The 26562-nt window shown below is 38.1% G+C and overlaps 3 protein-coding genes and 1 long non-coding RNA gene across 6 annotated transcripts; 2 read left to right on the top strand and 2 right to left on the bottom strand.

The window, feature by feature from the left end:
• The first annotated feature begins 4220 nt into the window (after window positions 1–4220).
• LOC119082054 (insulin-like growth factor-binding protein complex acid labile subunit) lies at window positions 4221–7285 on the top strand. 2 transcript variants are annotated; one of them, XM_037191384.1, is made up of 2 exons: window positions 4221–4454; window positions 4519–7285. In XM_037191384.1, exons 1-2 carry the CDS (start codon window positions 4426–4428, stop codon window positions 7136–7138), a joined length of 2649 nt encoding a protein of 882 aa, XP_037047279.1. In that variant the 5' UTR covers window positions 4221–4425; the 3' UTR covers window positions 7139–7285. The 2 variants fall into 2 exon arrangements, with proteins under 2 accessions (XP_037047279.1, XP_037047280.1); XM_037191385.1 differs by having other exon boundaries at window positions 4508–7285.
• Window positions 7286–9250: 1965 nt separating this feature from the next.
• LOC119082083 (acidic endochitinase SP2-like) lies at window positions 9251–10756 on the top strand. The gene is made up of 6 exons (XM_037191443.1): window positions 9251–9447; window positions 9514–9604; window positions 9657–9732; window positions 9793–9951; window positions 10048–10454; window positions 10512–10756. Exons 1-6 carry the CDS (start codon window positions 9320–9322, stop codon window positions 10695–10697), a joined length of 1047 nt encoding a protein of 348 aa, XP_037047338.1. The 5' UTR covers window positions 9251–9319; the 3' UTR covers window positions 10698–10756.
• Window positions 10702–12368, bottom strand: LOC119082082. 2 transcript variants are annotated; one of them, XM_037191441.1, is made up of 3 exons: window positions 12256–12368; window positions 12117–12204; window positions 10702–12029 (listed from the first exon to the last, which is right to left on the bottom strand). In XM_037191441.1, the coding sequence occupies exons 1-3, from the start codon at window positions 12332–12334 to the stop codon at window positions 10826–10828; spliced, it is 1371 nt and encodes a 456-aa protein (XP_037047336.1). In that variant the 5' UTR covers window positions 12335–12368; the 3' UTR covers window positions 10702–10825. The 2 variants fall into 2 exon arrangements, with proteins under 2 accessions (XP_037047336.1, XP_037047337.1); XM_037191442.1 differs by having other exon boundaries at window positions 12117–12196; window positions 12256–12360.
• Window positions 12369–20347: 7979 nt separating this feature from the next.
• On the bottom strand, window positions 20348–21132 carry LOC119082093. The gene is made up of 3 exons (XR_005088571.1): window positions 20863–21132; window positions 20594–20805; window positions 20348–20533 (listed from the first exon to the last, which is right to left on the bottom strand). It is a non-coding gene; the product is annotated as an uncharacterized LOC119082093 (long non-coding RNA).
• Between the last annotated feature and the right edge of the window lie 5430 nt (window positions 21133–26562).

Here is a 26562-nt window from a genome sequence, read left to right as displayed (position 1 = left end):
AGTAGCAAAATTATTTATTTCATCAGCAAATTTATTCTTTTTTTCTGCAAATTTATTTTTTTTAGCAGCAAATTTAATCTTTTTTATCAGCAAATTTAGTGTTTTGTATCAGCAAAATTAGTCTTATTTTCAGCAAACTTATTAGAACTCGAACAGCATATTTATTGCTTTCTGAGCAGCAATATTACTGACTTTAAGCAGCAAAAATAATTCTTTTGCAGCAAATCCCTGGCAGCAAATTTATTACTTTGTAGTCAGCAAATTTATTGTTTTGTAATATGCACTTTTAATGCCTTCGAACAGCAAAATTAATACCTCGAAGTTATTGCTTTTTGTCAGCAAATTTATTAGTGTTTCAATTGCAAATTTATTTTTTTATAAGTAGGAAAATTACTATCTTTAATCAGCATATGTCCCGCAGTAGGACATATAAAATTATATCACTAACACCACTAACACGAAAACGTCAACTCAACAAGCGACGAAAAGTAGAACTTTCCGTTGCCTTTATTGCGAAAAACGTTGTACACAACTCGGTGATAGATCTTTTAGGCACACGATGTGTATTGTCACGCTCGACCTGCGGTATCGAGTGACAATCTACACACCTAGTGCCTAAAAAAGCATTTATCCCTCGATTCTATAGATCCACGCTATGCGTAATTTCTAGGATGCACACCTTTCATAATAATTTCACTTTAACTAAGTTTACGGATGGCTCGGCGTGTTAAAACGCTCTTTATGGGCAATGAATTACACAGACTAATTATTAGACGATGCGAGAGAAAAAAAATTAACTCCTAAGTTACCGACACCGTTCCGGCGCCCGGCTCGCATTGCGGCCCTCCGCTTCGCTCCGGGGCAATGGGCCGGATCGCTCGGCGTGTTAAAACGCTTTTTAAGTGCAATGAAAATTGGTATCCATTTCGTAAAAAGAAATGAATTGTCCGTGTAGTGTCAATAACTATTTACGTTGACGTAAGACGTGAAATAGTAATTTCTGCAGCTAGTTGCGAAAAGTGGTAGTTTGTGTCACTAGATGTAATGTTATCAAACGTGCGAAGCGAGCGAAGCATGTGACAAAAACTACCACTTTCACAACGTGTTGCATACAACGTTTTCTGCAACCAGCTGCGAAAAATGAACTTTTGAAAATTGTTACACTGCGATTATATATCTCAATAGCCGAATGGTTAGAGGTGTTGCTCGATAAGCATTGGGTTTTGGTGTCCATTTCACCACTAGTGACGAAAAGAATATATGAAAATCCATTTCACCAAAAATAGATAAAAAATAGCTAAAATAAACAATTAATTTTGCTTATGACAAGAAATAAATCTGCTGACAAAAGTAGAATAAATTTGCTGTTGCAAATCAATAGAATTACTGTTAAAAAATAGCTAAAATAAACCATTAATTTTGTATTTTTGACCTAGTATTATACTGATTTTCTCAACAAGTTTCATTGAGTTTATAGTTCGAATAGCTACACCACAAAAACGACTTCTTGGTTCATTTGACTCATTTACTTATCATAGGGGCCGTTCATGAAATCGTCATTTTTCGGACTCAACTGTACTCAACTGAATCGTGCGCTCCTACATTTTTCGGAACATTGCACGAAAACAACCAGTTTTACGAGTGTTTTACGAAGCATCCAAACTTCTAGTATGGCCAGTTCCTCTTAAAGTTAAAAAGTCTTTAAAATATTTCCTCTTCAACCTGTTGCTCCCCGAAAATTATTAATTCCCGCCTATCTCCTTGCGAATACAGATCTTATATAAAATACGTTACGTCATCATCGCAACATAAAAGAAATACACAAAAAACATATTTCAGATAGTTATTTCATCTATCACAGGCAGTGAGTAAAAAATTTTCTCAAGAAAATTACGGAAGACACATAAACACGTCTACTGAAAATATAATAAAACCAGTGGAGTATCCCCGGCATTGTTCGGGATTACTTTAAGGACGAGATTTCATGCGTCAAAATATTTCACAAAGAGCAAAACAAAAAACACGCGTCAAATAACGCATGCAAGAAAAATTAATTTCGGGCGTTCTTCCTAACCTTTCCGAAGTAGTCTGTATGGCAAGTCTATAGAACATTATTTTTGTTCTGGGCTCCTCTAGAGAGACAAACAAACATTAAACTTTCATTTATGTTATAGATTTTCGCGAGAGATTCGATGAAAATGATATTCATTGACCACATGGTGTGTATGATGCATACATATTTGAGTAATATGTTAAATATTAATTGAGAAAGAGAGAGAGAGAGAGGGAACAGGAAAATTAAATTCAAACATAAATAGTTTCAGCACACAAAATCGAAAATTGTTGGAGTGCTGTACATTTTTTTCTTAATAACATCGTCTGTCCGCTGAATAGTAATAAATCAGAAGTCATTAGAATTTCAAATAAAATTTACATTTTTTTTGCTTGCTTCGTTATTGTTCCTATTTCTAAGTTATTTTTCTTTTGGCACGAAAGTTGAAGCAAATTAATTTATCCGTTGTAACTAAAAAGACTTTTCTTTTTTAAGGAGAAGTGGGCGTTCACCCACAGCAAAAGTTTCTTTTTTCATTTTGAAGTTGAAGGAAAAGTTTTTGTTAATTGAAGTTATTAGATATTTCATCTCAGTTAGATTAATGTTGCGCAACTCCTCAAGGATGCTGACAGAAGACCTTGGTGCCGCAATGTCGCTGTGCACATTTCCATTCAGGAAATGGATGGAGCTAAATTCTTTATTGTAATCAACCATGTAATTGCTTTAAGTGTCCACTTCATTCAACAAAAAGTACTATGCGAGAGAGCGAGCTGTCAAATAAACAAAGAAAAAATTGAAAAAAATTCAATTTTGTCTCTCACACGGAGTACTTTTTTGGTAAGAGGAAACTAAGCCTTACTGACATGACATGTGTGTATATGTATGTGTGGTTTTTCTTAAACCAATAACGGTGCATTAAATCTACTCTACACTCTCTCACTTCGATTTGTGGCCTTCGCTATACGCTTGTGAGAGAGACACGCAAAGAACTATACCATTTCCATGTTCAACTATTTCACGTTTAGGGCACTATCAGCACTATCATCTTCTAAACGCTCAAAAGTTTTCCAAATTATCGTGAACTTCGTTTCACCCCATTTGAGTGTAGAAAATAGGGTTATTCACGCCGCACGGATTTCTTATGCTGGATAGAGTATACTGAAGCGCGTGACAACTGCTATGTGATGCATCGTTCAGTTGATAGGGTGTTTTAAACGATTCAAAGTTATAAAATGATATTTTTTAAGACACATACACGTGAAAACATCGATCAGTTTTCACGAATCAAATCAATTTATTCGCTCAAAAGATCTCGCTATATTTTGATTGAAGAAAACTCGGCAATTTTTGTCCATAGAATAACACATCATTCAGTCAAAAGTAACTCATAAAATGAATGTTTAATGACCGATATATTCAAAAGTGTGTTTTAGCAACAGAAAAGAGATGGGACTAGCATATGTACATACACACATTGTTCTTACTCTCTATATTGAAACATAAAATTATATCAAGATTCTTCATTCAAACGGATGTCTACAAAATGTATACTATAGTCCGATCGGATGAAGAAAGGATGGAGTTTGTAGTTTTTCTGTGTGATATAGGGTGAGGAGGAGGAGGAGCTGGAAATATTTAATGGTGTTAGTATCGCTAAAAGCTCCAAAATAGAACCAAACAGACCCTGAATTCGGGAAAAACGTTTTCGCGGATTTTTCTTAAATTTTCGTGGTTATTTGAGAGTTACGAATCGTGAAAATTCGTGAAAATTCTGAGAACTTTTTTGAATATTCCGTGGAAATTCGTGAAAATTATGGGAAATTCCATCGTCCAAGAAAGTCATCAATTCATCAGAGATTCTTATATTAAAATTCTCAAATTCTAGGAACTTTGTGACTCAAATTACAATTTTTCATCTATTCGGTATGAATCAGTGAATCACGTAAAAATACCGGATGCAACTGATCGGCCAAATAACATTTCAAAGCAACACAGTGCTCGACTTATACATAATGTTCTCAGTCTACAATGTCTCTTAATAACTGTGCTCTTTATTTATCGGTAAACCGATCCGTTCTTAAAACATATCTCTCGACGACGCGCGCACAACGCCGACTCAATTACTCGCATTATAAATAGATCAAATCAAATTCTTATCACAAACGAAAAGTGTTTTGTTTGAAAATTTTCTCTAAACTCTCGTCGCGTTCAGTTAGTTTTCCTTCATTCGTTTCTTCGTAAACAATAAAATAAAAAAAACGTTTCATCATTGGATCGGTCGGTCGTGAATTAATTAAATTTAAATTAGATTACGAAAACGAAAAATAAAAATCGTACGAATAAACCGACAATCAGGTCACATATTGGCCTAAATGGATGCGAAAGCTGCTGTTGCTGCTAAGTGAGTGTGATTCGTGTTGCTTCATTTTATATTGTTTGAATGATCATTTAAAGTTCAATCGCAGACTATCGTTTCGGCTCTACTCATCAAATACTGAACTATGTGCCGAATTGACCGTTCGAGAAGAAAAAGACGAGGATGGTCACGACAAAGGGAACCATGTCTTCAAGCGACAACAAGTGCAGATTCTACTGGCCAATAATCAGAAAATCAATTTCCTGTCGGCCGACACTTTCGATAAATTCATTAACGTGCAGACGTTGCATCTGATCAATTGCAATCTCCATGTGATCACATATCGCCACTTCAAATCGTTAACGCGACTAAAGCATATTGACATTAGCTCCAACAAATTGACGAAAATACCGCGACGGCTATTTAAAGAGAGTGAAAACTTACTGGAAATTTCACTAGCGAGCAATCATATAATGGACATTGATCCGACGGCATTTGACGGTCTGGTGAACTTAAAGCGACTGTGTCTGAGAAACAATTTTTTAACCGAACTCCATTCCGACCTATTCAAATCATTGGTGAGGCTGGAGGATTTAGTGCTGGAGGAAAACAACATGTACACCATCGACGATCGGCTGCTACGAAACCAGAGTGCTCTGTGCAAACTGGAATTGAAACGAAATAAAATCTTCAAATTTCATCCGGCCGCCTTCAACTATTTGGTCAACTTGAAACACTTAGACTTGGAGGAGAATAATCTGACATGGATACCGCAACATCTGTTCCAGAACATGCACGCTCTACAGAATTTAAATCTGTCGAACAATCGCATAACAAAAATTCACTCGCTTGCTTTTAACGGTTTGGCATGTCTCCAAACATTGTGGCTCAATGACAACGAAGGAATTACTGGGATTCCAATCGAACTGTTTCGTCATCAGAAGAAATTGCATGAATTACATTTGCAATGCAACAAAATTGTGCAGCTCCATCCCAACGCCTTTAAATCGTTGGACGACATCAGAACGTTGAACTTATCCCAGAATTCGATCACCAATTTGGCGGAGAATTTGTTCTTACTGGCGATTACGGCCAAAATCTTGGATTTAAGTGAAAATTCCATCGATCAATTGAACCCGAAGCTGTTCAGAACGTTATTGTATCTGGAGGAATTGAATTTGGCAGCAAATCAACTGGACGAAATAAAGTCGGGAACATTTGATGTGGCAACAAGTCTTACGCGACTAAATTTGTCGAACAACAAAATTAGCAAAATTCACGAAGATTCGTTCAAATACCTCAATCATCTGACGCATCTGAATCTCTACGCGAACTCTCTGGCCGAGCTACCCGACGATCTATTTAGATATATGAAGAAAGTGGAGGTACTGAATTTGGGCAAAAATTGTTTAACGAAAATCCAACCGGAGCTTTTTAAGTGGACGAGGAAGTTGCAAATGCTGAAGCTCAACCTTAATCAGATTTCAGAGATTTCGGACGAAGCTTTCGATTCATTGATCGAATTGAAAGACCTGTTCCTTAACGGTAATCGTATAAAGACAATACCTCACGGTCTGCTGACACCATTGGTAATGTTGGAGAAACTTAACTTAGAACACAATCTGTTGGAATCACTGGATACTGCCAGCTTTAAAAAGCTGATTCAGTTGAAATATTTAAACGTTTCGAACAACTACATAAAGCACATCGACGAAACGTTCAAAAATACCTTGGTGAACATAAAGCTACTCGATGCATCGAACAATATTTGTGTGAATCAAATGTTTAGGAATTTGGAATTTTTGAAGGGATTCCGTGTCAACTACAGCTACTATGCCAACTCAAAGCTGGGTAACTCGTGCCAAATTTCGATAGCGACCGTTGACGTGATCAAGAATAATGTAGAAGACATACGAGAAGAAACCGTTAAGTATCTGCACATCGAACCGTGCGAGTCATATCTGTTTCGAACCGTTCCCGTTGATGTCATCAAACGATTTGTCAATTTGGTGACAATCAAGCTGGAGAATGCCGGCCTCTCCGAGTTGTCGGCGGATGTGTTTAGTACGTTTCGAAATTTGGTGTCCGTCGATTTGAGTAGCAACAAACTGATGAAGCTACCGGCGAAACTATTCTGCAATTCGCATCAACTGAAAACGGTGTTAATCGGCAACAATGAACTGACCGATATCGATATGGATGCATTCTCCGGTCTGGAAAAGTTGACGAGATTGTGCTTGGCGAAAAATCAAATCAAGAAACTGCATGTGGATACTTTCCGGCCGTTGAAGCAGTTGAAGTTTCTGTCACTGGAGGAGAATAATTTGTGGGTGGTCTGCGAGAGAATATTTCGTAAACAGTGCAGTCTGGAGGAGCTCAATTTAGGCAAAAACAAAATATTCGTTATCCATCCGCATTCAATGAAGTATTTGAATTGTCTGGTGAAACTCGATTTGAGGGACAACCAACTCACGCATCTGTCCACGGAATTGTTTCAGAATTTATTGAAGCTAACGGTTTTAGATTTGTCGAACAATCGTTTCCGTAATTTAACCTCAGAACCCTTCATAATGCTGATTAGTCTCAAAATTTTACGCTTAGATGATAATCCACTGACTGAGGATCTGGTGGAAATGTTTCGGGTTTTTTCGGAAGCAATTTGGGAACGATGGCTTGCTAAGCTGGCTGAGGAAGAGAATATAGGTAAACTACAGGAAAAGTCTGCATAATATGTCAACAGTTGCGATGAAAGCTTTTCTGTAGACCGTCGTACTATGTCGTACTGTTACATTATGTGGTGTAGATGGAATTGTAACTAAAACTGAACTACTTTCAAGAGAAAAGTATTAAAATTGTCTGGATCATTTTGTGGTTTTCTTTTTATTCTTTTCACACCCTCTCTTGGTCGCAGATAAATATAAACCAAGAAAGTTCGCATTTAAGGTCTCAAAACAGGCATTTTCTCAACTTTGTGACGACAAATAAATCTGCAGCCTCGAGTGCCTTGCTGCCTTCTATGTGCCTAAAAAAGCATTTAGCACTCGGTGGCATAAATATTGGTAAGTCAGTAATTCAATGTCTGAAACAGGAAATTCTTTGATATATTCAGTATTCACGCCATAAGTCCGTGAAATATGTAAAAAAAATTCCAACTGTCACTTGGACAAATTATACAGCTGACATCATGTACCAAATGTCAAAAAATGTGCGTTAAAATGTCCCGATATGCGTTGTTTTCAAATGGAAGGAGCCTTTATGACGTCGCAATGTAAAATAAGCCAACAGCCAAAGTAGCGTATCACATTGTTTGTGTGTGTTTGGAGAGCTTTCGAAAGCTTTGGACTTCTTTTGAATTCCATTGGAGATTTCAGAGGAGTACAAAATAAGCACAAATCGTGTGAAAGCGGATACACAAATGCGATACGTTATTTTGGCTTAACAAGACAATTCGAATCGAAGCTGACCTAAGTTGTTCTCCGTTTCACTGCTTTCGCTCATTTCTTACATATTTCAAATGGCAAGGGAGAGAAATCAGATAAAAAGAGAATAGAGAAAGTGGCAGTATTTACGTGTGCAAAACAATATTTTTAAGGACAAATTTTATTCGGATTTTTACTTAAAAACAGCCACAAGGAGAAGTTCTTTTCGCGTCTGATTTTTGGCGATGCAAAATACCTGTTCTAGGTCAGGGTCTGCTTTACCATTATCATTAAAAAATCAAAAATCTATTGATAAAAATTGCAGACAAGGGAATTGACCCACACAAGGGACTTGACCCACACAAGGGCCTCGTACTTTGTGATTTTAAGATTAATTTAAACTAGTCACTTCCACACTAAATACAACCTCATCCTTCTATGTCATATATGATAAAGCAATAGATATTTGATTTGATCTGTTCGTTTAGAGACCTCACTAAGACACGAGATTTCGATTCGATAACTAAACTTCCATGGCGGGACATATGTTTTCCGTGCTGGTAAAAGTATCTCCATTTAAAATTTCATTACTCCTAACGGTTTCGATTCAACATAATGATTCATTAAATTGTTTCTTTTACCCGATTAATGTGCACTGTGACCCAAATAATGAAAAATAAAGAAAATAGTCGTTCATTGACACGTTTACAACCAATAAAAGTGAATGAGATTAAATCAATAATGATAAAAAAAAAATGATTGCAAAAGTTTGTAACTCAATCGACGACTAGAGGCCCCTGACGAATCGGAACATTTTTTTCTTATCAACCATAACGACTGTGCACTCACCGAAAATGAATTTCTGAAAATTCAAGAATTCTCACCTAGAAAAATGGAGAGCCATCGAGTTCCTACAGTCAGAGGCAGTGAAATTTCAGCAATTTCCAATCAAAACTGTTTATGCTGGAAGTTGAAGTTGCTACACGTACGCTTGTGGTAGTGGTAAAACCGTATGAACTGAGTTGATTCATGCTGAAATTTCACTGCCTCTGACTTTAGCGATTTTTTTGTGAATACGAATTCTAATTACACCTAATTGAAATTTTTTTTTGTTCTTCTGTCAAGAAAAATTTGAGGTAGGTCTCATTCGCGTTGCTATAGGTCTGTTCAAAGGCCATGCGAATTTCAAATTTCATCAATTGAGACATAACTTCATCAATATTTGTACGAAAACCGATCTTGAAATAAACCTATGTGTAGCTGGCTACATAGTTTAGACCCTGAAAAATATCCAACTCTCAGATTTACATTTCCCAATTGTTGACTCGAGCACTTTGGTACCTTGAATGAATTTTAAATATTTTTTCTGTTACATTGACTACAAATATCGCAAACAATTCCACTACACCGCTCAGTTAAGAATTCAATTTTACCAAAGAATTCAATTAGCTAAAAGATCCTCTTACAATAAGATAAAAATTCAGTGAGAAAATGAAGATTTTCGTACAACTTTCTTTGGTGACAACATTTTACGTTGCATTTTCCCTTCAGCAAAGTTGTTCGATACAAAGTAACAAAGACATCGCTTTACCAGATCTAGCTGAAAGAAATGGACAGAGGTAGATAATTTCAGGATTACTTGTTCGCTTTATTCGATGTCCATTTGTTTTACACATAAAATTTAGACTGGAAAATTGTTGCAATATCTGCCGGGACACACCTCAGTGCCAGGGATATGCGTGGAATGACTACAGAGGTGGTACCTGTTGGTTGAAGGTACTGGATCAATTTTTACTCTAGTCCACTTTGAAATAAAATTCTTGTTTAGGCTGGAACTGGTCCAATCGTTCAAAAGAACGGGGTTAGTGTCGGAACTTTAGGTGGAAATGGTGGTAGTGAAGCTGGTACGTTGAATGATATTTTAATGTGAAAAGAAATGCTGAGATATATAAGACATGTTTTAGATTGTTGGTGGTCAGGTTGTCAGCCGCGTAATTGGGGTCAAAGAGGATGCTTTCCCGCCGACAAATGGCGTCAGTCAAGAAGTGAATCGTGTGATGGAGGCGATAAATACTTCTGTTGTGCCACTGGAGGACAAACGAATCCAACACCAGGCGGACAAGGTATGTTAGCGTTGCTAGAAAGGACATATTTACGACTGAGCAATTAACCGTTTCATTCTGTTCCTCAACTCAAAATGGTCTTTTTCAAATTACCAGGCCTGGTCTCGTACGATCAATTTTCGAATGCTGTTGTCTCGAATGGTTACCCTCGACCGTCACAGGCCGTGTACGATGCTTACATACAGGGACTGCCTCGAGGATCGATTTCCAGCAAAGAAGAGGCCGCAATGGCTCTTGCACAGTTTCTACACGAGAGTGCTGGACTAACGGCTAAAAGAGAATTCAGATGCATATCGAATGGTTGTCCTGGAGAGTATGCCACACCGGGGTGTGATGCATCCGGAAAATTCTATTACGGTCGGGGATATATCCAATTGACTTGGTGCAATAATTATCGAGCAGCTTCGCGAGATTTGTTGGGTAACGATTCACTGGTCGCCGATCCGGACCAAGTTGCGTCGAACGAAAATTTAGCTTGGAATACTGCATTCTGGTTCTGGAAGGTGCTTATTCTTGTTCATCAACAAGTAAGTTTGGTAAAAAAAAAACTTTATTTTTAGGTGAACGTGCACGGACAAGCAGGTGTTAGCAATGGATTTTTTGGAGCAACGACAAAGGCGATTAATGGCTTTTTGGAGTGTAATGGGAACAATGGTGTGGCCCGTCAGAGATTCGTAATTTACGGAAAAGTTCGAGCAGCATTTGGTTTAAATGGACCAGGCGATGAGCGCGGTTGTTACAACTAATTGGTTAAATTGTGCACAGATTTATTCGACATGTGTCCAATAAATTATTCAAAGTCTAATGAAATTAGTAATTGAATGATTGGATTCAATGGCAGAAGTAGACACTCAACGCTTACGACTGGTGTATTCTACCAAACCCAATCGTTCGCCTTGAGCACAGTCTCGCCATTTACGTTCAATCGACCTCGCACGCCCACTGATGCAACCAGTGTGCCTTTGACCCGTACGATGACACTTTTCTCTTCCACAGAAACGATTTCCCCGTCAAAATTCGAATAGGCCAGATGATTTCGAATCATTTCACCGGTAGCCGACGTATCCCTGACTATGTCATTAAAAATCGTTACTCTGGCTGTACTGCCGGTTATCCTGGCTGTTGCTGTGTAGTCCATGCTAATGCCTTTAATCAGATCATACCATGCCGACACTGTGACTCGCGTGTCCTTCGGCACCTGGACGTCATAACTCATTTCAAACGTTTTTTCAACGGAGTTTTTCCAGTTCTGATTGGCCGCAACATCAATTTCAAAACCAGTTTCTACTTCACCTTCAGCGAGGAACGGTATGCCTGCTTTGCCGGTAACCTTAGAAAATACCTTCAACGACTGTGACAAGCCCCAAGAGAATTCGTTTGTCACTTTCTCGGACACTTTAACTATTCGGCTTATGGTGCCGGGACTCTCGTTATTTATTACGTATGAGTCGATCAAATCTTTCTTGCTTGTACGTCTTGCGAGCTCGTCTTCTAGTGGCTGAACGAATACAAAATCATACATGCTAGCGTCAAGGCTGATGGCGGGAACAAATGAGTATGGAAATCCTGCCTTATTGCCACTTTCCAAATAAACGTAAGCTCGATGATTCTTGGTCAGATGTTGGGCCAGATACCAATTTTGAATTTCGAGCTGCAAATGGTTCATATCATCGGAATCGCTTCGAACATTCCACATATCTTCGCCTGGATTGGCACCATAGGATGCAATGCCCACCCACCATGTTCCAGCACTTTTCCAGGTCTCTAGAGTGTCCGCTGCTCCAACGTTTCGAATTTTAACCGTTCCATCGTATTCAGTCATCGATTCCTCTCCTTGTGTCCGCTCAAAAATCCAATCCGCATCCGTTGTATTGTACCACTTCTGATCTTCTGCATTGCAGACCATGCTAACTCCTTTGAATTTGCCCGACCAGTCCTGGTAAGTTTCCGTAAACCATGTCGCATAGCAACCTGGTTTAGTGTAATCATGCCATTTGTATGGGGTGTTCAAGAAGATGTTCGTTCCCTTTATCGGGGTCAGAGGTTTTAGCTTAGCAGATAGGTTCGCCGAATATGTTCTAGAATCGGTAGACGTAAATTTTAGATTCTTAGACAGACAAAAAGAAAATTGAAAACTAAATTTAGAGCTAAATAATTTGTCTTACGCAGCATGAACCAGTGCGGTAGCCGAAAGTAATAACAAGATGCTCCGAAGGAATGCCATCCTCATGATTACCGTGGAATACTGTAACACTAACCGGTCAACTTAAATTATAAAATTCACAAAATGAGACAACGACTCACGTTTGAACTTCTTCAGCAAACAATTTGACTGTACGTCCGTTGGATTCAAGTCGTGTAGAGCTAATGAAGATCTTCTCATGCAGAATATTTGTAGTCGTTTCCAATAATTTGGAACCACATTTCGCAGGAAACGTGATTTCTTTTCGTATAAATAAAACTGAATTGAGAAGTGATAAGACAATGATGTTGGAACTCTGGTTTCGTTTATATCATGCATCCCCGCAGGCAATACAATTTCAATGCCATTATCATTATCATATTATAATTACAAACAACTGAGACTGAAAGCGGCATTTCAATCACTTTGGTACGAGTACTACTTAGCAACGTGAAAATATGATTAAATCAAAGTTTTCTTTGTCACTTTCAAAGTTCAGCGAAATTTATAAACCAGAAAAGTTCGTCTTAAAAAGATTTTATTGCCTGTCCCATCCGAAAGTTGTCCATTACATCAACCTCTGCGAAAATGCCTCATTACACAAAGAATATTTTCGGTTAATTTTGGATTAAATCCTTTTCTGGTAATCAACTTTTGCCGACCAGAATACATTGGATGCTGAACTACGTAATTCATCAATTCGAAAACAACCTTGTGATGCTCGCAAATTCACTCGTCTGTTTTCGAGGAATTTTGTGTATCTGAGCCGAAGGCGAATTACCAAAGTAAAAAACATACGCAGATACTATTCGTACCCGTAGTCACAAAACGGTTTTCATTTTACGTTAAACTTTGCGCGAAGGAAAAATTGTTCCATCTAGGCACCATCTTCCTTATGCACTTCGTCCAATATCAAATTCAGTAGGAATGAACCAAACGGCTTATCATTATAGTTCGTAAAAGGATAAATTGCTTAGCGTCAAACAAAAAGCAGATGATTACATTGGATGCGGCGGAAGTAGTTCATTACATAAAAGATCAATTTGTGATAACGAGCCAAATTCACGAATGCATTTTAAGCGTCAAGATTTGGAACGTGTTTTTTTTAGAAGTGTATAGTTTGCATATCCAAAGGCGAAATAGTAAAAGTTCATCAAAATTTTGATTTTTTTCGGGTGTGAATAGCATCTCCAATAACAGTCCCACTATTTGCCCCTGAGTGCGAGTAGTATCTCCTTCGAAAAACCCACACGTTAGTTTTTATTGGTTCATGTAAATAATTTCTTTCGCAACATCCGCAATGTAATTAGACCCGTACGAAGTACTGGGGTCTTATAGGTTTACGCATACGTTTGTAACACGTCGAATTGGACTCCCTAAGTAAGGGGAAACCTATTGTGGTTGTCCAGAGATGCCAAATCAGCGAGAAAAAAAAGGTCCGCCCGTCTATCCGTCCGTCTGTCTGCACGATAACTTGAGTAAAACGCATCCGATTTTGAAAATTCTTTTTTTTCCCGTTTGGTAATGTCAAAAGACAGGCTAAAATCGAAGATGGGAGATTTCGGATCGACCTCTCCGGAGCTGGGGCCCAATAAGTGCCTAAGTGTTTTTCGACGATATCTCCGGACATTTAAACGTTACACTTGTAAGTGATACGTCAAATAAAAGGTATTTACAATACCGGTTGACAAAAAAAAGTTTATGGAAATCGGATGACCGACTCGTGAGTTAGAGCCCTTGGTGTGAAACAGGCACAGGGCCGCAAGCAGTTTTTGCTTGTAGGTCGGCCACATTTGAACATATTTCGTCTGTTTTAGCTTTATTAGATAGGCATTGACCATACCAATCAGGGGGAAAAAACGTTTATGAAATTATGTTCTCCGGAGCGTGAGCTAGGTCTCTTGGAGTGAGCTCTTATCTGGCTACTCGGCCGTACAGTGAACGTGAAGTATTTTGTCAATATCTCGAGTAAATTTTGACCGAATTTCATGAATTTTTTTTTGTTTGAAAGGTATTAATAAATGTGAATCGTCAGTACTATTTCAGGTCTCCTAACAAAATGGCTTCCGGCGGCCATATTGGATTTTAGTAAAATTGAAATATCTTAGGAAAAATGGTACTTAGAGAGTTTCTGTTAACAGAGAAGTAATTGGTTATGTGTTGGGGGTTTTAGGAATCCAATATGTGGACTTCTATATATATCTATCTATATATAGCTATATTGAGCTATATACAGGCATATAGAGCTATATAATTCAAATTCAAATTTATTGACTCAACTGAACAAAAGGAAACACCTTATATTAATGTTCATAGCGAAACATAACTCACAAAAGTCAGCCCGTAACAGAAAACGAAAACAAAAAAAAAATAATTAAAATAAATAAACAAATACTAAAAACCTTCACATTAGTTTGAAAGATGACATAAAAAAAGAAAAACTGCACGCAGAGCAATATAGAACTAAGAAAGGAAGAACTTAAGATAAATTATGACTTACTCACATCACCGTGCACCGGTCGATCACATCACACACCCGCTAAGCTAAAAATAGGACAGAACCGAAAAAAGGAAAAAACACAAAAAGTTACAGAAAACACCAAGCACGTGGGTGGCAGCACACGAAACAGGGCCCAAACGAGACTACAACGACTGGAAAAACATCACACTGGCATCTTTAAACCTTGACACCGAAGGAAGTTCTCTAATGCGAACCGGTATTGAGTTATAGTCGGCCACGGTCCGAACGAAAAATGAGCGATTATACTGAACCGACGAATGTCTAGGCAAGACAAAACTACGACTGCGAACAGAGTTGCCAGCACTTAGTCTCTCGAAAAGAAAACCAGGTTCACGCCTCCTGGTCAAATTGTATATAACAGCACAGCGCCTTACCCTGAGATACGTCATTAGCGGACACCCAAGAATCTGATTACCGTATCCTCTAGCACTGTCATAACGTCTCAACCGATAGACAAACCGCACGCAAGCAGAGAACGCTCTCTCAAGCGATCGAACAGCCGAGGCAGACAGGTTGGTAGAATAAACAGATTCACCATAAGTGAAGGCTGGCAAGATCAGAGACTTCACCAAGAGAATACGAGTCTTAATCGAGAAAAGATGGCTGCTCTGCCAAAGACTCCGAAGCCTTCCGAAAACTTTCGAGCATATATCGCTGACCTGATCCGCGAATGTTAACTTCTTGTCCATCAACAGCCCAAGATTCTGCACTTTCTCGACATACGGAACAACTACACCGTTAAGCAGAATCCACGGAAGTACCTCAGACGAGAGAAATCGTCCACTCGACTCAGAGAAAACGATGGCTTGAGATTTCTTCGGATTCAGCTTAAGACCATTTACCTTAGCCCAACGACTAACAGCGCACAAATCCTGGTTTATCTTAAATACACCCTCGTTAATCCTCTCTGCAGCACACGAATGAAAGAGCTGCACATCATCTGCAAACATGTGGTGCAAGGAAGCCTTAAGACAACCAGGCAAATCATTTATGTACATCGAGAACAACAACGGGCCCAGGACGGATCCTTGAGGAACACCGACCCTGATCTCGCTAAAATCCGAAAAATGACCATCAATACACACACTCTGGAAACGCTCGGACAAATAGTCACGGATAAGAGCAACGGCAGATGTCGAAAAACCGAAGTTAGACGCCAGCTTATACAGAAGCTTACCGTGATTCAGCGTATCAAACGCCTTGGAGAAATCAAGCAAAACCATAAAGGTCAAGAGCTTCTTCTCAAACGACTTTCTAATCTCATCTGAAACACGCAGTAAGGCAGCGTTCGTACTATGGAACGTTCGAAAGCCGGATTGGTAATCATCCTGCAAACGTTTCATTTCCAGATAAGAAGTGATCTGTTCCTTAGCCAGTATCTCGAAAACCTTGGAGAGACAAGGCAAAATGCTGATTGGACGAAAATCTTCAAGGCCACGATTTCTACACTTCTTGTGAACAGGTATAACCTTCGATAACTTCCACGCCCGCGGAACACTCGACGACGTAAAGCAGTGGTTAACAATGTGAGTCAAGACGGGCAAAAAAAAGGGCAAAGTCATCCTAACAAACACCAAAGGAACGTTGTCTAAGCCCAAAGAATTCGACCGTATCGACTTAACTGCCCTCACGACATCTAAACTAGTAACGTTCGTGAAGCTAAAAGTAGAACCGGAGACGAAATTGCTAGCACGGAAATCAGTGGCACTAGCAGCAGAATCGCTGTCAACTGACGAGGTCAAGTAGGCATTAAAATCACCAGCAGTGAAGGTCGGCTTAACATCACGCGAAGAAACTGCTCCAATTTCGCGAAGGTTACGCCATAGCGCTTTCGAACCGAGCTTACCGTCCAGCTTAGGACTCAAAAAATCAAATTTGACTCGCTTAATGAGATTAGTGGCACGATTTCGTAGCCGACGATAGTGAGCCAAGGTAGCTCGCCCCCTACGATACTCAAACTCAGCAATATCTCTTTCCAATAAAGCACGCCGCACATCATTATTGAACCAAGGCTTCGTAGAAAGTAAGGGGTCCTTTTCCTTGACAGGCAAGAGAGGCGCATGAACATCGAGCACTGTCTGAATTAGTTCGTTAAAGGCGGCAACTTTACTAGTTACGTCCACAGTATTGAAGACAAAACTCCAATCAACCGACGAAAGATGGGAAAAAAGCTTATCCTTATCAACTTTGAAAAGATTTCTCCTGAGCCGCGTTGGTTTCTTAAGCCCACCCTTATTACATAGATAGGACCCAAAAATAAGATCGTGCTTTGACAGCCCATGAGATATCTGATTGAAGAAAACCACCTTCTCAGGCCTATTGGAAAGGCAGAGATCTATAAGCGAGGGTCTCTCGCCAACTGGATAGTGGGACGGAATAGAGCCAATCGAAGTAAAGCCAAACTGCCCAATGATTTCAGCAAAAAGACAATTGGTACAAGTACCACCTACACATCGCAGACAAGAACCATTGATGGCTCCAAGCTGATTTTCGTTAAAGTCACCAAGCAACAAGGCGTCATCGTACGGGACTGTAATACCGAGAAGAACATTCCTAAAGACATCAAGTTCGTCAACCTTTGGAGCTTTGTAGTAGGCTCCAACCAACATCTTCGAGTCAGGGAAAATCACCTCGATGAAAATGTATTCGGAAGAAATTTTATCCGACACCTCCAACACCTTGTAGTTAAGGCCACTACGTACATACAAAATGACACCTCCACTCCTCTTAACATGACGATCATTACGCAAGATTTCAAAACCGGGAATGGAGACGAGCTTGTTAGAATGATAACTCTTACACCAAGTCTCAGAAACAGCGATGAGATCCAGGCATGTGCCCTCGAAAAACGAGCGAAACTCATCAATCTTCGGAGGAAGACTACCGGCGTTCACATGACAGAAGTGTAACACATCGCCAGACGCTTTTAAAGTCGATTTAAGCATTACATTAGGTATACATACCGAACCACTGCTACCGGTGCTTCCTGTAACATTCGCGTTAGAAGACATCATATACTCGAAGCAGCAAGCGAGTGTGTGATGTGACGACGCCGATATCAAGATGATGTGAGATAGCAGCAGTAGAAACAAATTCCATCACAATGACTAAGTTCTATATTGCAATTCGAGAGAAAGAAACGTGAAAAATTCGAAAAAAGCAAAATTAAAATACAAAAAAAAAAGAAATTTGGTAAAAGAATCAAAAACAAAAAAGATCAGACCATTAATCATTCCATTCCATCACCGATGAGCAAGCAGTCATCAAGAGATAAGCTACTTCGTCATTGATAGTGTTGAATCACCGGCATCCCCATGATTAGTATCCATTGAATCAGAAGTCGTAGGCATCGTTGGCAAAGCTGCAGTATTGTCATTCATATCAGGAGTATCTTTAAGTTGATTGTGATGATTCATTGGTAACGGCGCTGGGGTATGATTTCGAATGCGACGAGAACCAGATGACGATGCTCTGTCAAAACCCAAAGGCAGGATTTGTATCAGTTCACTGATGTGATGAATCATGACGGGTTTGGCATTAGCGACGCGTTGCACGTGAATCAAACCATTTCTCGAGAAGTATTTCAGAATATGCCCATCTTTTTTAGCTTCAGCAGCCAAGTTGAAAATTTCACGATTTGCCTTGGTGAGACTTTCGTTGATATAAATTCTTGAAGCTGTTTGAAAGCCAATGTCCTTGAGGTTTAGGTTTCTTTTCTTCAAGTAAGCCGACATCAATTCATCCTTGACCCAAACGCCACAAGCCTTAACAACAATAGGTGCTGAACGAATCGATCTGGTGTTTGAATTAGAATTTTTAGGTCGAAGGCGGTATGCAGACACAAAGTCACGATCGCTGAGGTTGCACTTCAGAACGGAACAAATGTCACCCAGGACACCAAACGGGTTGTCGTTTTGCTCAACCGGTACACCACTGATAATAAGTTCTTTATCCATGGACAATCGTTCAAGTTTGTCAATCCGCCATTCGAGAAGCGCCCGCATATCGTCAAAACGAGAAGACAATTCGTTCGAAGCTTTCTGCATGGCTTCATCGCATTTCAAAATAGTCGACGACTCCACAGCCGAGAAACGTTGATTAACGTCGGCGGTAAAAGATGTTAGACGATTTTCCATTTCAAGCTGAACTCCTTTGATCATAGTCGACATTGATGATTCCAACTGCTCCATTTTCGTGTTCAACCGACTATCAACATTCGACAGGGTGGTGCCAAGTGTATCCATCTTGGCCGATAGTGACAGCATCAATGACTTAAGGTCCAAATCTTGCGGTTCTTTCGTGTCATCCACCGGATCAACATCATTAAAACCACGTTTCGGATGCTTTGGTTTGGTCATTCTGCGATGAGAACTCACAGAAAATTTCTAGCAAATGTTGGATGACCGAAAGTAGAATACGTAGAGGCGACAGGCTGATGTCAATTTTCAGGAATAGAAAAGTGATACAACAACTTGAAGCAAAGCAATCCAGAGGAGAAGTGAACCGTGCTTCCAAAACACGGACACAGCTCACGTTGATTTGAACGATACGCAGAATATTGATGTGATACAGGTGTAGTACAGCTGGTGTAATACGATGTGAACTCTGATCTGATGAAGCTTGAACAATGTTACGACGATAGAATGACGAGGATGCAATAGGCCTGGGTGATTGCGACGAACACAGGCAGCTGTACTTGACGTAAATAACTTCCAGCAGCCAATATGATGAGTTTCAAGAAGATAATCAATCAAAAACGGCAGCACGCAAAAGACATAACCTCAAACGAGCACAGCGTCAACAGAAAACGATGAATTTATTGAATTAGAGTTGGTAAAACACTGAACTCCAACAAATCCAACAACTGCATTCGATGACAATAGACTTGCAATAGCTGGGATAACCGAAGAATGACTCGAAAATGATAAACGATGAAATATCGTGCAGGAATGTAAAAAAGACGTCTACTCAGTACCCATGTCAAAACGTCAAATAATAGCATATTCCTCTGTGAAATGTTTATTTACAGTGAAATATATGTAAATATAGCGGTATATAACTGTTTAAATAGGAATTTATGAAATTTGACTTCTTACGGGGCTGTCTATATTGCCTCCGGCAATTTATTTGTTGATGATAGCAAGGCAAAGAGTGGATAATGCAAGTGATTTTAAATCGCGAATAGCTTTTCAGCAGAGAAGAAAATGAAGTAAGAGAAATGAAGAGTTTCACAATAAAGGCTTTTGATACGAATAGGTGTTTCGTACGGGTCGGCGTTAGCTATGTTCTAAATTGGGTAAGCAGCGAGTAGCAAATTTATTCATAAGCATTAGCAACGCACTTCAAGCATAAATGGTACTCTAAATAGGGTACTGGAACTTGACAGTGTGTCACACATCTGTAAAACGTAAAACACTGTAAAAAACCATTTCATACAAAATAGTACGCTATTTGACAGCTGTCGACTATGATCACTTTTGCTTGAAGTGCGTTGGTATTAGGCAAATACATTTCATTACAATCAACACAATCGAAATATTTTTTTAAAATTACTTGCAATCTCTGCAATCCCCTGCTTCGTTCCGAAAATTTAAGGATTCACTTTGAACTGAATTATGATGATGGAATACAGCGTGCACGTTTTGATCATCTGGATAAGGAACAAAAGGAATAAAAAATCGGAACGCCTGGGATCGCACATCATTTATACCAATCCAATTGCCTTAAAACCAACATTACAGAATCCATTAGCTGATATAAAAAATGATTCGTGAGATATTTGCAGCGACAGCAGTCGGATGTCGGTGGCATGATTTCTTAAGGGCTTGAAGTGGCTAACTGAGTATTATACTGTGAAGAATTGTCGATGTTTTCCTTGCCTAAATTTTAGAATTAAATGAAATCTTTTTGTTGGGTCACCTAATCAATCATGTCTGTACCGTGATCACGCAACCTTCACAGGCTTGCGATAGCAAAATCAATGGGAAAATGGTTACTGCTACACCATCACAGCTCAAATCAGAACATGGAGACACGTCATGTTGTGAATCCGATGAGGATGTGGAATTCCAACGGTTCAGGGCATTACGTCGGAAGGCTGCCATCTGCGCTGCACTCTTTTTCGATTTTTTCGGACGATACGGCATTATGTCTGTTAAGTAACGGATCTCAGGTTAACTTTTTATCACTTAAATTGAAGGATCTTTACATTAGGAGGATTACACTTTAATATTTCCACAGGATCTCAGTTCAGTTCAGACTTTTAATTGATAACTAAATGAATATCGATAACTGAATGAGAATTATCGTGTATTGTTTACACATAAAACAAGTTGTTCAAAATGGTAGCATAAATGTATAACGATATTTAGTACTCGTTTCTGGTAACACAATTTATACGAGTTTGTCTGTACTACAAAAAATGTCAAACGTTCGATCGCAAACATCAACTTAATACTAATTGTGTGACAATTGGCTGAGTGTTTGGGAATAAATTAAAAAAAATTCGCATTTTACACCAGTGATTTGCCTTGAATTTATAGTTGATGTGGAGCGGACAGGATTCTCTTGGATGTGGACGGATAATTTTGGGATAGCAGCAAAAAAACACAATAAAATGACGATAAATGTGCCATCAAAGTGTGTTCCAACAAAACAGTGTGCTGTTCAGCTAATTTTGCGACCTGGTCAAAATCATCCGTCCAATTTAAAGTTTCAAGCATTAGCTTCCTAATCGAATTAAAAGTAGCCAAATCAGTTCACTAACTAATTAATTAAAATCATCTTAAAAAAAGAGTGGTACTCAATAGAAGTAGAGTAGTATATTCGCTGCGTTAACAAGATCGATAATACACTCGACGAAAATAGCCATCAAAGACCAACCGAACGAAACGTTTATGTCATTGGTCATCATCCACAATTTACCGTAAAGATCGCCCGCTAAATTTAACTGTTGCTGCACCTTACAGGAATGGTGCTTCAATTTATTTAGTTCTTCATGCAATACGTGCAACCGTTCATAGATCATATCAACATAAAATGCATTCTGCAGCAATCTCACACCAATACCATAATGAGCAATGGTCCATATGCAGCACACAAGTAACGGTGCTCGATTAAAAAATACCGAGTGCAGCGTTCGAACGACCAATATACCAAGGAAAACACCCCAGACGAACCGAGTGTATCGATTCCTCATTCGACTGTAGCTGTCCAATTCGGTACAAAATTGCGTACTTATTATCACGTCGATGCGACACAGTTGCTTTATGATTTTCTGTTGACGGTCTCTCGTAGCTATGGCTTCGACAATGGATATGGCATGTGAAATTAATAGGATTCTCAATGTGACTTGACTGGACACGTCGTATAATTCGGAAATGAGTTGCTGATTGTAAAATACCAAAACAATTGCCGTGACAATGCTAGCACATTGGTAGCTGAAATACATGATGCGTTTGCGTTTGGATGGATTGGTTATTAGAGGCGCTATGCCGAAAAATTGAAACACCACGACAATCGGAGATAAGTGGAACGTTTCTTGATCCTTATTTGCCATTGTCGTCAGCAAAGCAGAATGGAAATCAACTGAATTGCGTTGCACTTTTTCGTATTTCAATTACCTGGGAAACATTTTTTTAAAGGAGAAGATAAATTACCGTTTAGCAGGTAAGGAACGCTAATGATTCAATAGTAATTTGCAAGACTAGGTGGAAAAGATGAAAACTTTACGTATTTGTATGAACGTACTGTGACCCGAAGCGAAGTCCTAGCCATTAATCAAAACGCTTCTTTCCTCCCGAATTCTGCTTAAAACGTCACTTCAGCGAAGACATATCTGCACCCCGCGAACGATGAAAAGGATGGTTTTCAACCTTGACGCGTAATAAAACTATGAAAATGAAATGTGATAACAAATGGCCATTTGACTGGTTTATCTGTGTTGTCACGTAAATTTTCGATTAAACAATTTCTTGTACAATGCAAACACTGAAACGTTTTTTTTCGATTTTCCGGACCATCAAACGTTAATCTTTTGTGCACGGCAAGTCGTAACGATTAAGTCTGGTATTTCTTTTGTTTGAAGTGCCTCTTTGTGTTAGGTCACACATATCGTCAAGGTCACACATATCGTCAAGGTCACACATATCGTCAAGGTCACACAGATCGTCAAGGTCACAAAGATCACCATTTTATTAAATAGGGAAAGTGCAAGTGGTGAGTTTGCAAAATTCTCATATACTCACCTTGCCTTACAGATGATGAATTGGCGCGAAAAAATTTGAAAATAATAAATGATAAATTCATTTGATAGGCTTTGATTGTCGTTATTTAAAATAAGTGAGTCGCAAATTGTAGTCAATGATGCCCGGGTAAAAATTTCAGTCTCAGTGAGACCTAAAAATACGTAGTCTCAAGGGTCTCATTTCGGTCTCATTGACTTTTTCAGTTTACGAGAAGTCTCAATTTTAATTTATTTTATGTAAATGAACAAGAATGAACGAGAGAAGGTGAGTGGTCTCGTTTCGACTACTTTTCGAGAATGTTTGAGGATGAATGAGTAGTCTTTTTTGACTTTTATTTGTTAGGCGTGATGAGACTGTCCGAGTGGTCTCGGATTTAATACTTTCCGAGATTGGACAAGTGGTCTCTTTTCGAATAATTTTTCCTTACACTTTCCGAGACTGACCGAGTGGTCTCGTTTCGACTACTTCTCGAGAATGTTTGAGGATGAATGAGTAGTCTTTTTAGACTTTCATTTGTTAGACGCGATGAGACTGTCCGAGTGGTCTCGGATTTAATACTTTCCGAGACTGAACGAGTAGTCTCATTTAAAAAAAGAATTATTCAAATTTTGAGAACGGAAAAGTGGTCTCATTTCGAGAAAATATTTTATTCGAATTTTGAGAACGGAAAAGTGGTCTCATTTCGAGAAAATATTTTCTTCCAATTTTGAGAACGGAAAAGTGGTCTCATTTCGAGAAAATATTTTATTCGAATTTTGAGAACGGAAAAGTGGTCTCATTTCGAGAAAATATTTTATTCGAATTTTGAGAACAGAAAAGTGTTCTCATTTTGAGAAAATATTTTATTTGAATTTTGAGAACGGAAAAGTGGTCTCATTTCGAGAAAATATTTTATTCGAATTTTGAGAACGGAAAAGTGGTCTCATTTCGAGAAAATATTTTATTCGAATTTTGAGAACGGAAAAGTGGTCTCATTTCGAGAAAATATTTTATTCGAATTTTGAGAACGGAAAAGTGGTCTCATTTCGAGAAAATATTTTATTCGAATTTTGAGAACAGAAAAGTGTTCTCATTTCGAGAAAATATTTTATTCGAATTTTGAGAACAGAAAAGTGTTCTCATTTTGAGAAAATATTTTATTTGAATTTTGAGAACGGAAAAGTGGTCTCATTTCGAGAAAATATTTTATTCGAATTTTGAGAACGGAAAAGTGGTCTCATTTCGAGAAAATATTTTATTCGAATTTTGAGAACGGAAAAGTGGTCTCATTTCGAGAGAATATTTTATTCGAATTTTGAGAACAGAAAAGTGTTCTCATTTCGAGAAAATATTTTATTCGAATTTTGAGAACAGAAAAGTGTTCTCATTTTGAGAAAATATTTTATTTGAATTTTGAGAACGGAAAAGTGGTCTCATTTCGAGAAAATATTTTATTCGAATTTTGAGAACGGAAAAGTGGTCTCATTTCGAGAAAATATTTTATTCGAATTTTGAGAACGGAAAAGTGGTCTCATTTCGAGAAAATATTTTATTCGAATTTTGAGAACGGAAAAGTGGTCTCATTTCGAGAAAATATTTTATTCGAATTTTGAGAACGGAAAAGTGGTCTCATTTCGAGAAAATATTTTATTCGAATTTTGAGAACGGAAAAGTGGTCTCATTTCGAGAAAATATTTTATTCGAATTTTGAGAACGGAAAAGTGGTCTCATTTCGAGAAAATATTTTATTCGAATTTTGAGAACGGAAAAGTGGTCTCATTTCGAGAAAATATTTTATTCGAATTTTGAGAACAGAAAAGTGTTCTCATTTCGAGAAAATATTTTATTCGAATTTTGAGAACAGAAAAGTGTTCTCATTTTGAGAAAATATTTTATTTGAATTTTGAGAACGGAAAAGTGGTCTCATTTCGAGAAAATATTTTCTTCCAATTTTGAGAACGGAAAAGTGTTCTCATTTCGAGAAAATATTTTCTTCCAATTTTGAGAACGGAAAAGTGGTCTCATTTCGAGAAAATATTTTATTCGAATTTTGAGAGCGGAAAAGTGGTCTCATTTCGAGAAAATATTTTATTCGAATTTTGAGAACGGAACAGTGGTCTCATTTCGAGAAAATATTTTATTCGAATTTTGAGAACGGAAAAGTGGTCTCATTTCGAGAAAATATTTTATTCGAATTTTGAGAACAGAAAAGTGGTCTCATTTCGAGAAAATATTTTATTCTCGAAATGAGACCACTTTTCCGTTCTCAAAATTGGAAGAAAATATTTTCTCGAAATGAGACCACTTTTCCGTTCTCAAAATTGGAAGAAAATATTTTCTCGAAATGAGACCACTTTTCCGTTCTCAAAATTGGAAGAAAATATTTTCTCGAAATGAGACCACTTTTCCGTTCTCAAAATTGGAAGAAAATATTTTCTCGAAATGAGACCACTTTTCCGTTCTCAAAAATGGAATAAAATATTTTCTCGAAATGAGACCACTTTTCCGTTCTCAAAATTGGAAGAAAATATTTTCTCGAAATGAGACCACTTTTCCGTTCTCAAAATTCCAATAAAATATTTTCTCGAAATGAGAACTCTTTTCCGTTCTCAAAATTGGAGTAAAATATTTTCTCGAAATGAGACCACTTTTCCGTTCTCAAAAATGGAATAAAATATTTTCTCGAAATGAGACCACTTTTCCGTTCTCAAAATTGGAAGAAAATATTTTCTCGAAATGAGACCACTTTTCCGTTCTCAAAAATGGAATTAAATATTTTCTCGAAATGAGACCACTTTTCCGTTCTCAAAATTGGAAGAAAATATTTTCTCGAAATGAGAACACTTTTCCGTTCTCAAAATTGGAAGAAAATATTTTCTCGAAATGAGAACACTTTTCCGTTCTCAAAATTGGAAGAAAATTTTTTTTTTTCGAAATGAGACCACTTTTCTGTTCTCAAAAATGGAATAAAATATTTTCTTCAAATGAGACCACTCAACGGGTCTCACAAAGCGAAGAAAATATTTTCTTCAAATGAGACCACTCAACGGGTCTCACAAATCAAAGGAAATATTTTCTTCAAATGAGACCATTCAACGGGTCTCAAAAGTAGAAAAAACTTTAGAAATGAGACTACTCATCTGGTCTCGGAAATTGCAACAACGGTTCAAAATTAGATCCACAAATACATATATCTGATTTAGCAACATGAGTAACGTCGATGGCCGTCCAGATTGAAAGTTAAGCATCATTCGTCGCGGTTAGTACTTGGATGGGTGACCGGAAAAAACATTACAAAAAGGTAAAAAAAAAATATTACTAACGATTCTACATAATTTCAGTCAATTTGATCTAGCGAATTATAAGAAAAGTAAAGGGCAGTGGCCATCTATGAACTCAACATAGAAGTACAGATATTCACATAAACAAATCGTCCGATAAATAATATCAAAAGAAGAAAATAGTCTAACAGCATGGCCAAAGCAATGAAATATGAGTAGTCTCAAACGGTATCGGAAAAACTCAAAAATGAGGAGTCTCAAAGGGTCTCGGAAAAACTCAAAAATGAGAAGTCTCAAAGGGTCTCGGAAAAACTCAAGAATAAAAAGTCTCAAAGGGTCTCGGAAAAACTCAAAGATTAGAAGTCTCAAAGGGTCTCGGAAAAACTCAAAAATGAGAAGTCT

The sequence above is a fragment of the Bradysia coprophila genome, unplaced genomic scaffold (genome assembly GCF_014529535.1).
Source record: "Bradysia coprophila strain Holo2 unplaced genomic scaffold, BU_Bcop_v1 contig_373, whole genome shotgun sequence".
NCBI classification, from domain to species: domain Eukaryota; kingdom Metazoa; phylum Arthropoda; class Insecta; order Diptera; family Sciaridae; genus Bradysia; species Bradysia coprophila.
Note: the sequence above shows the minus strand (reverse complement) of the source record. Positions and strands in the feature narration are given on the sequence as shown.

Coding starts and splice junctions, on each gene's coding strand:
- LOC119082054 (XM_037191384.1), top strand. CDS start 4,426: ATGGATGCGAAAGCTGCTGTTGCTGCTAA. Junction 4,455..4,518: donor AAAGCTGCTGTTGCTGCTAA/GTGAGTGTGATT, acceptor GTTCAATCGCAG/ACTATCGTTTCGGCTCTACT.
- LOC119082083 (XM_037191443.1), top strand. CDS start 9,320: ATGAAGATTTTCGTACAACTTTCTTTGGTGACAACATTTTACGTTGCA. Junction 9,448..9,513: donor GCTGAAAGAAATGGACAGAG/GTAGATAATTTC, acceptor CATAAAATTTAG/ACTGGAAAATTGTTGCAATA. Junction 9,733..9,792: donor AAATGGTGGTAGTGAAGCTG/GTACGTTGAATG, acceptor GACATGTTTTAG/ATTGTTGGTGGTCAGGTTGT.
- LOC119082082 (XM_037191441.1), bottom strand. CDS start 12,334: ATGAGAAGATCTTCATTAGCTCTACACGACTTGAATCCAACGGACGTA. Junction 12,205..12,255: donor TTTGCTGAAGAAGTTCAAAC/GTGAGTCGTTGT, acceptor TTGACCGGTTAG/TGTTACAGTATTCCACGGTA. Junction 12,030..12,116: donor ACCGCACTGGTTCATGCTGC/GTAAGACAAATT, acceptor TACCGATTCTAG/AACATATTCGGCGAACCTAT.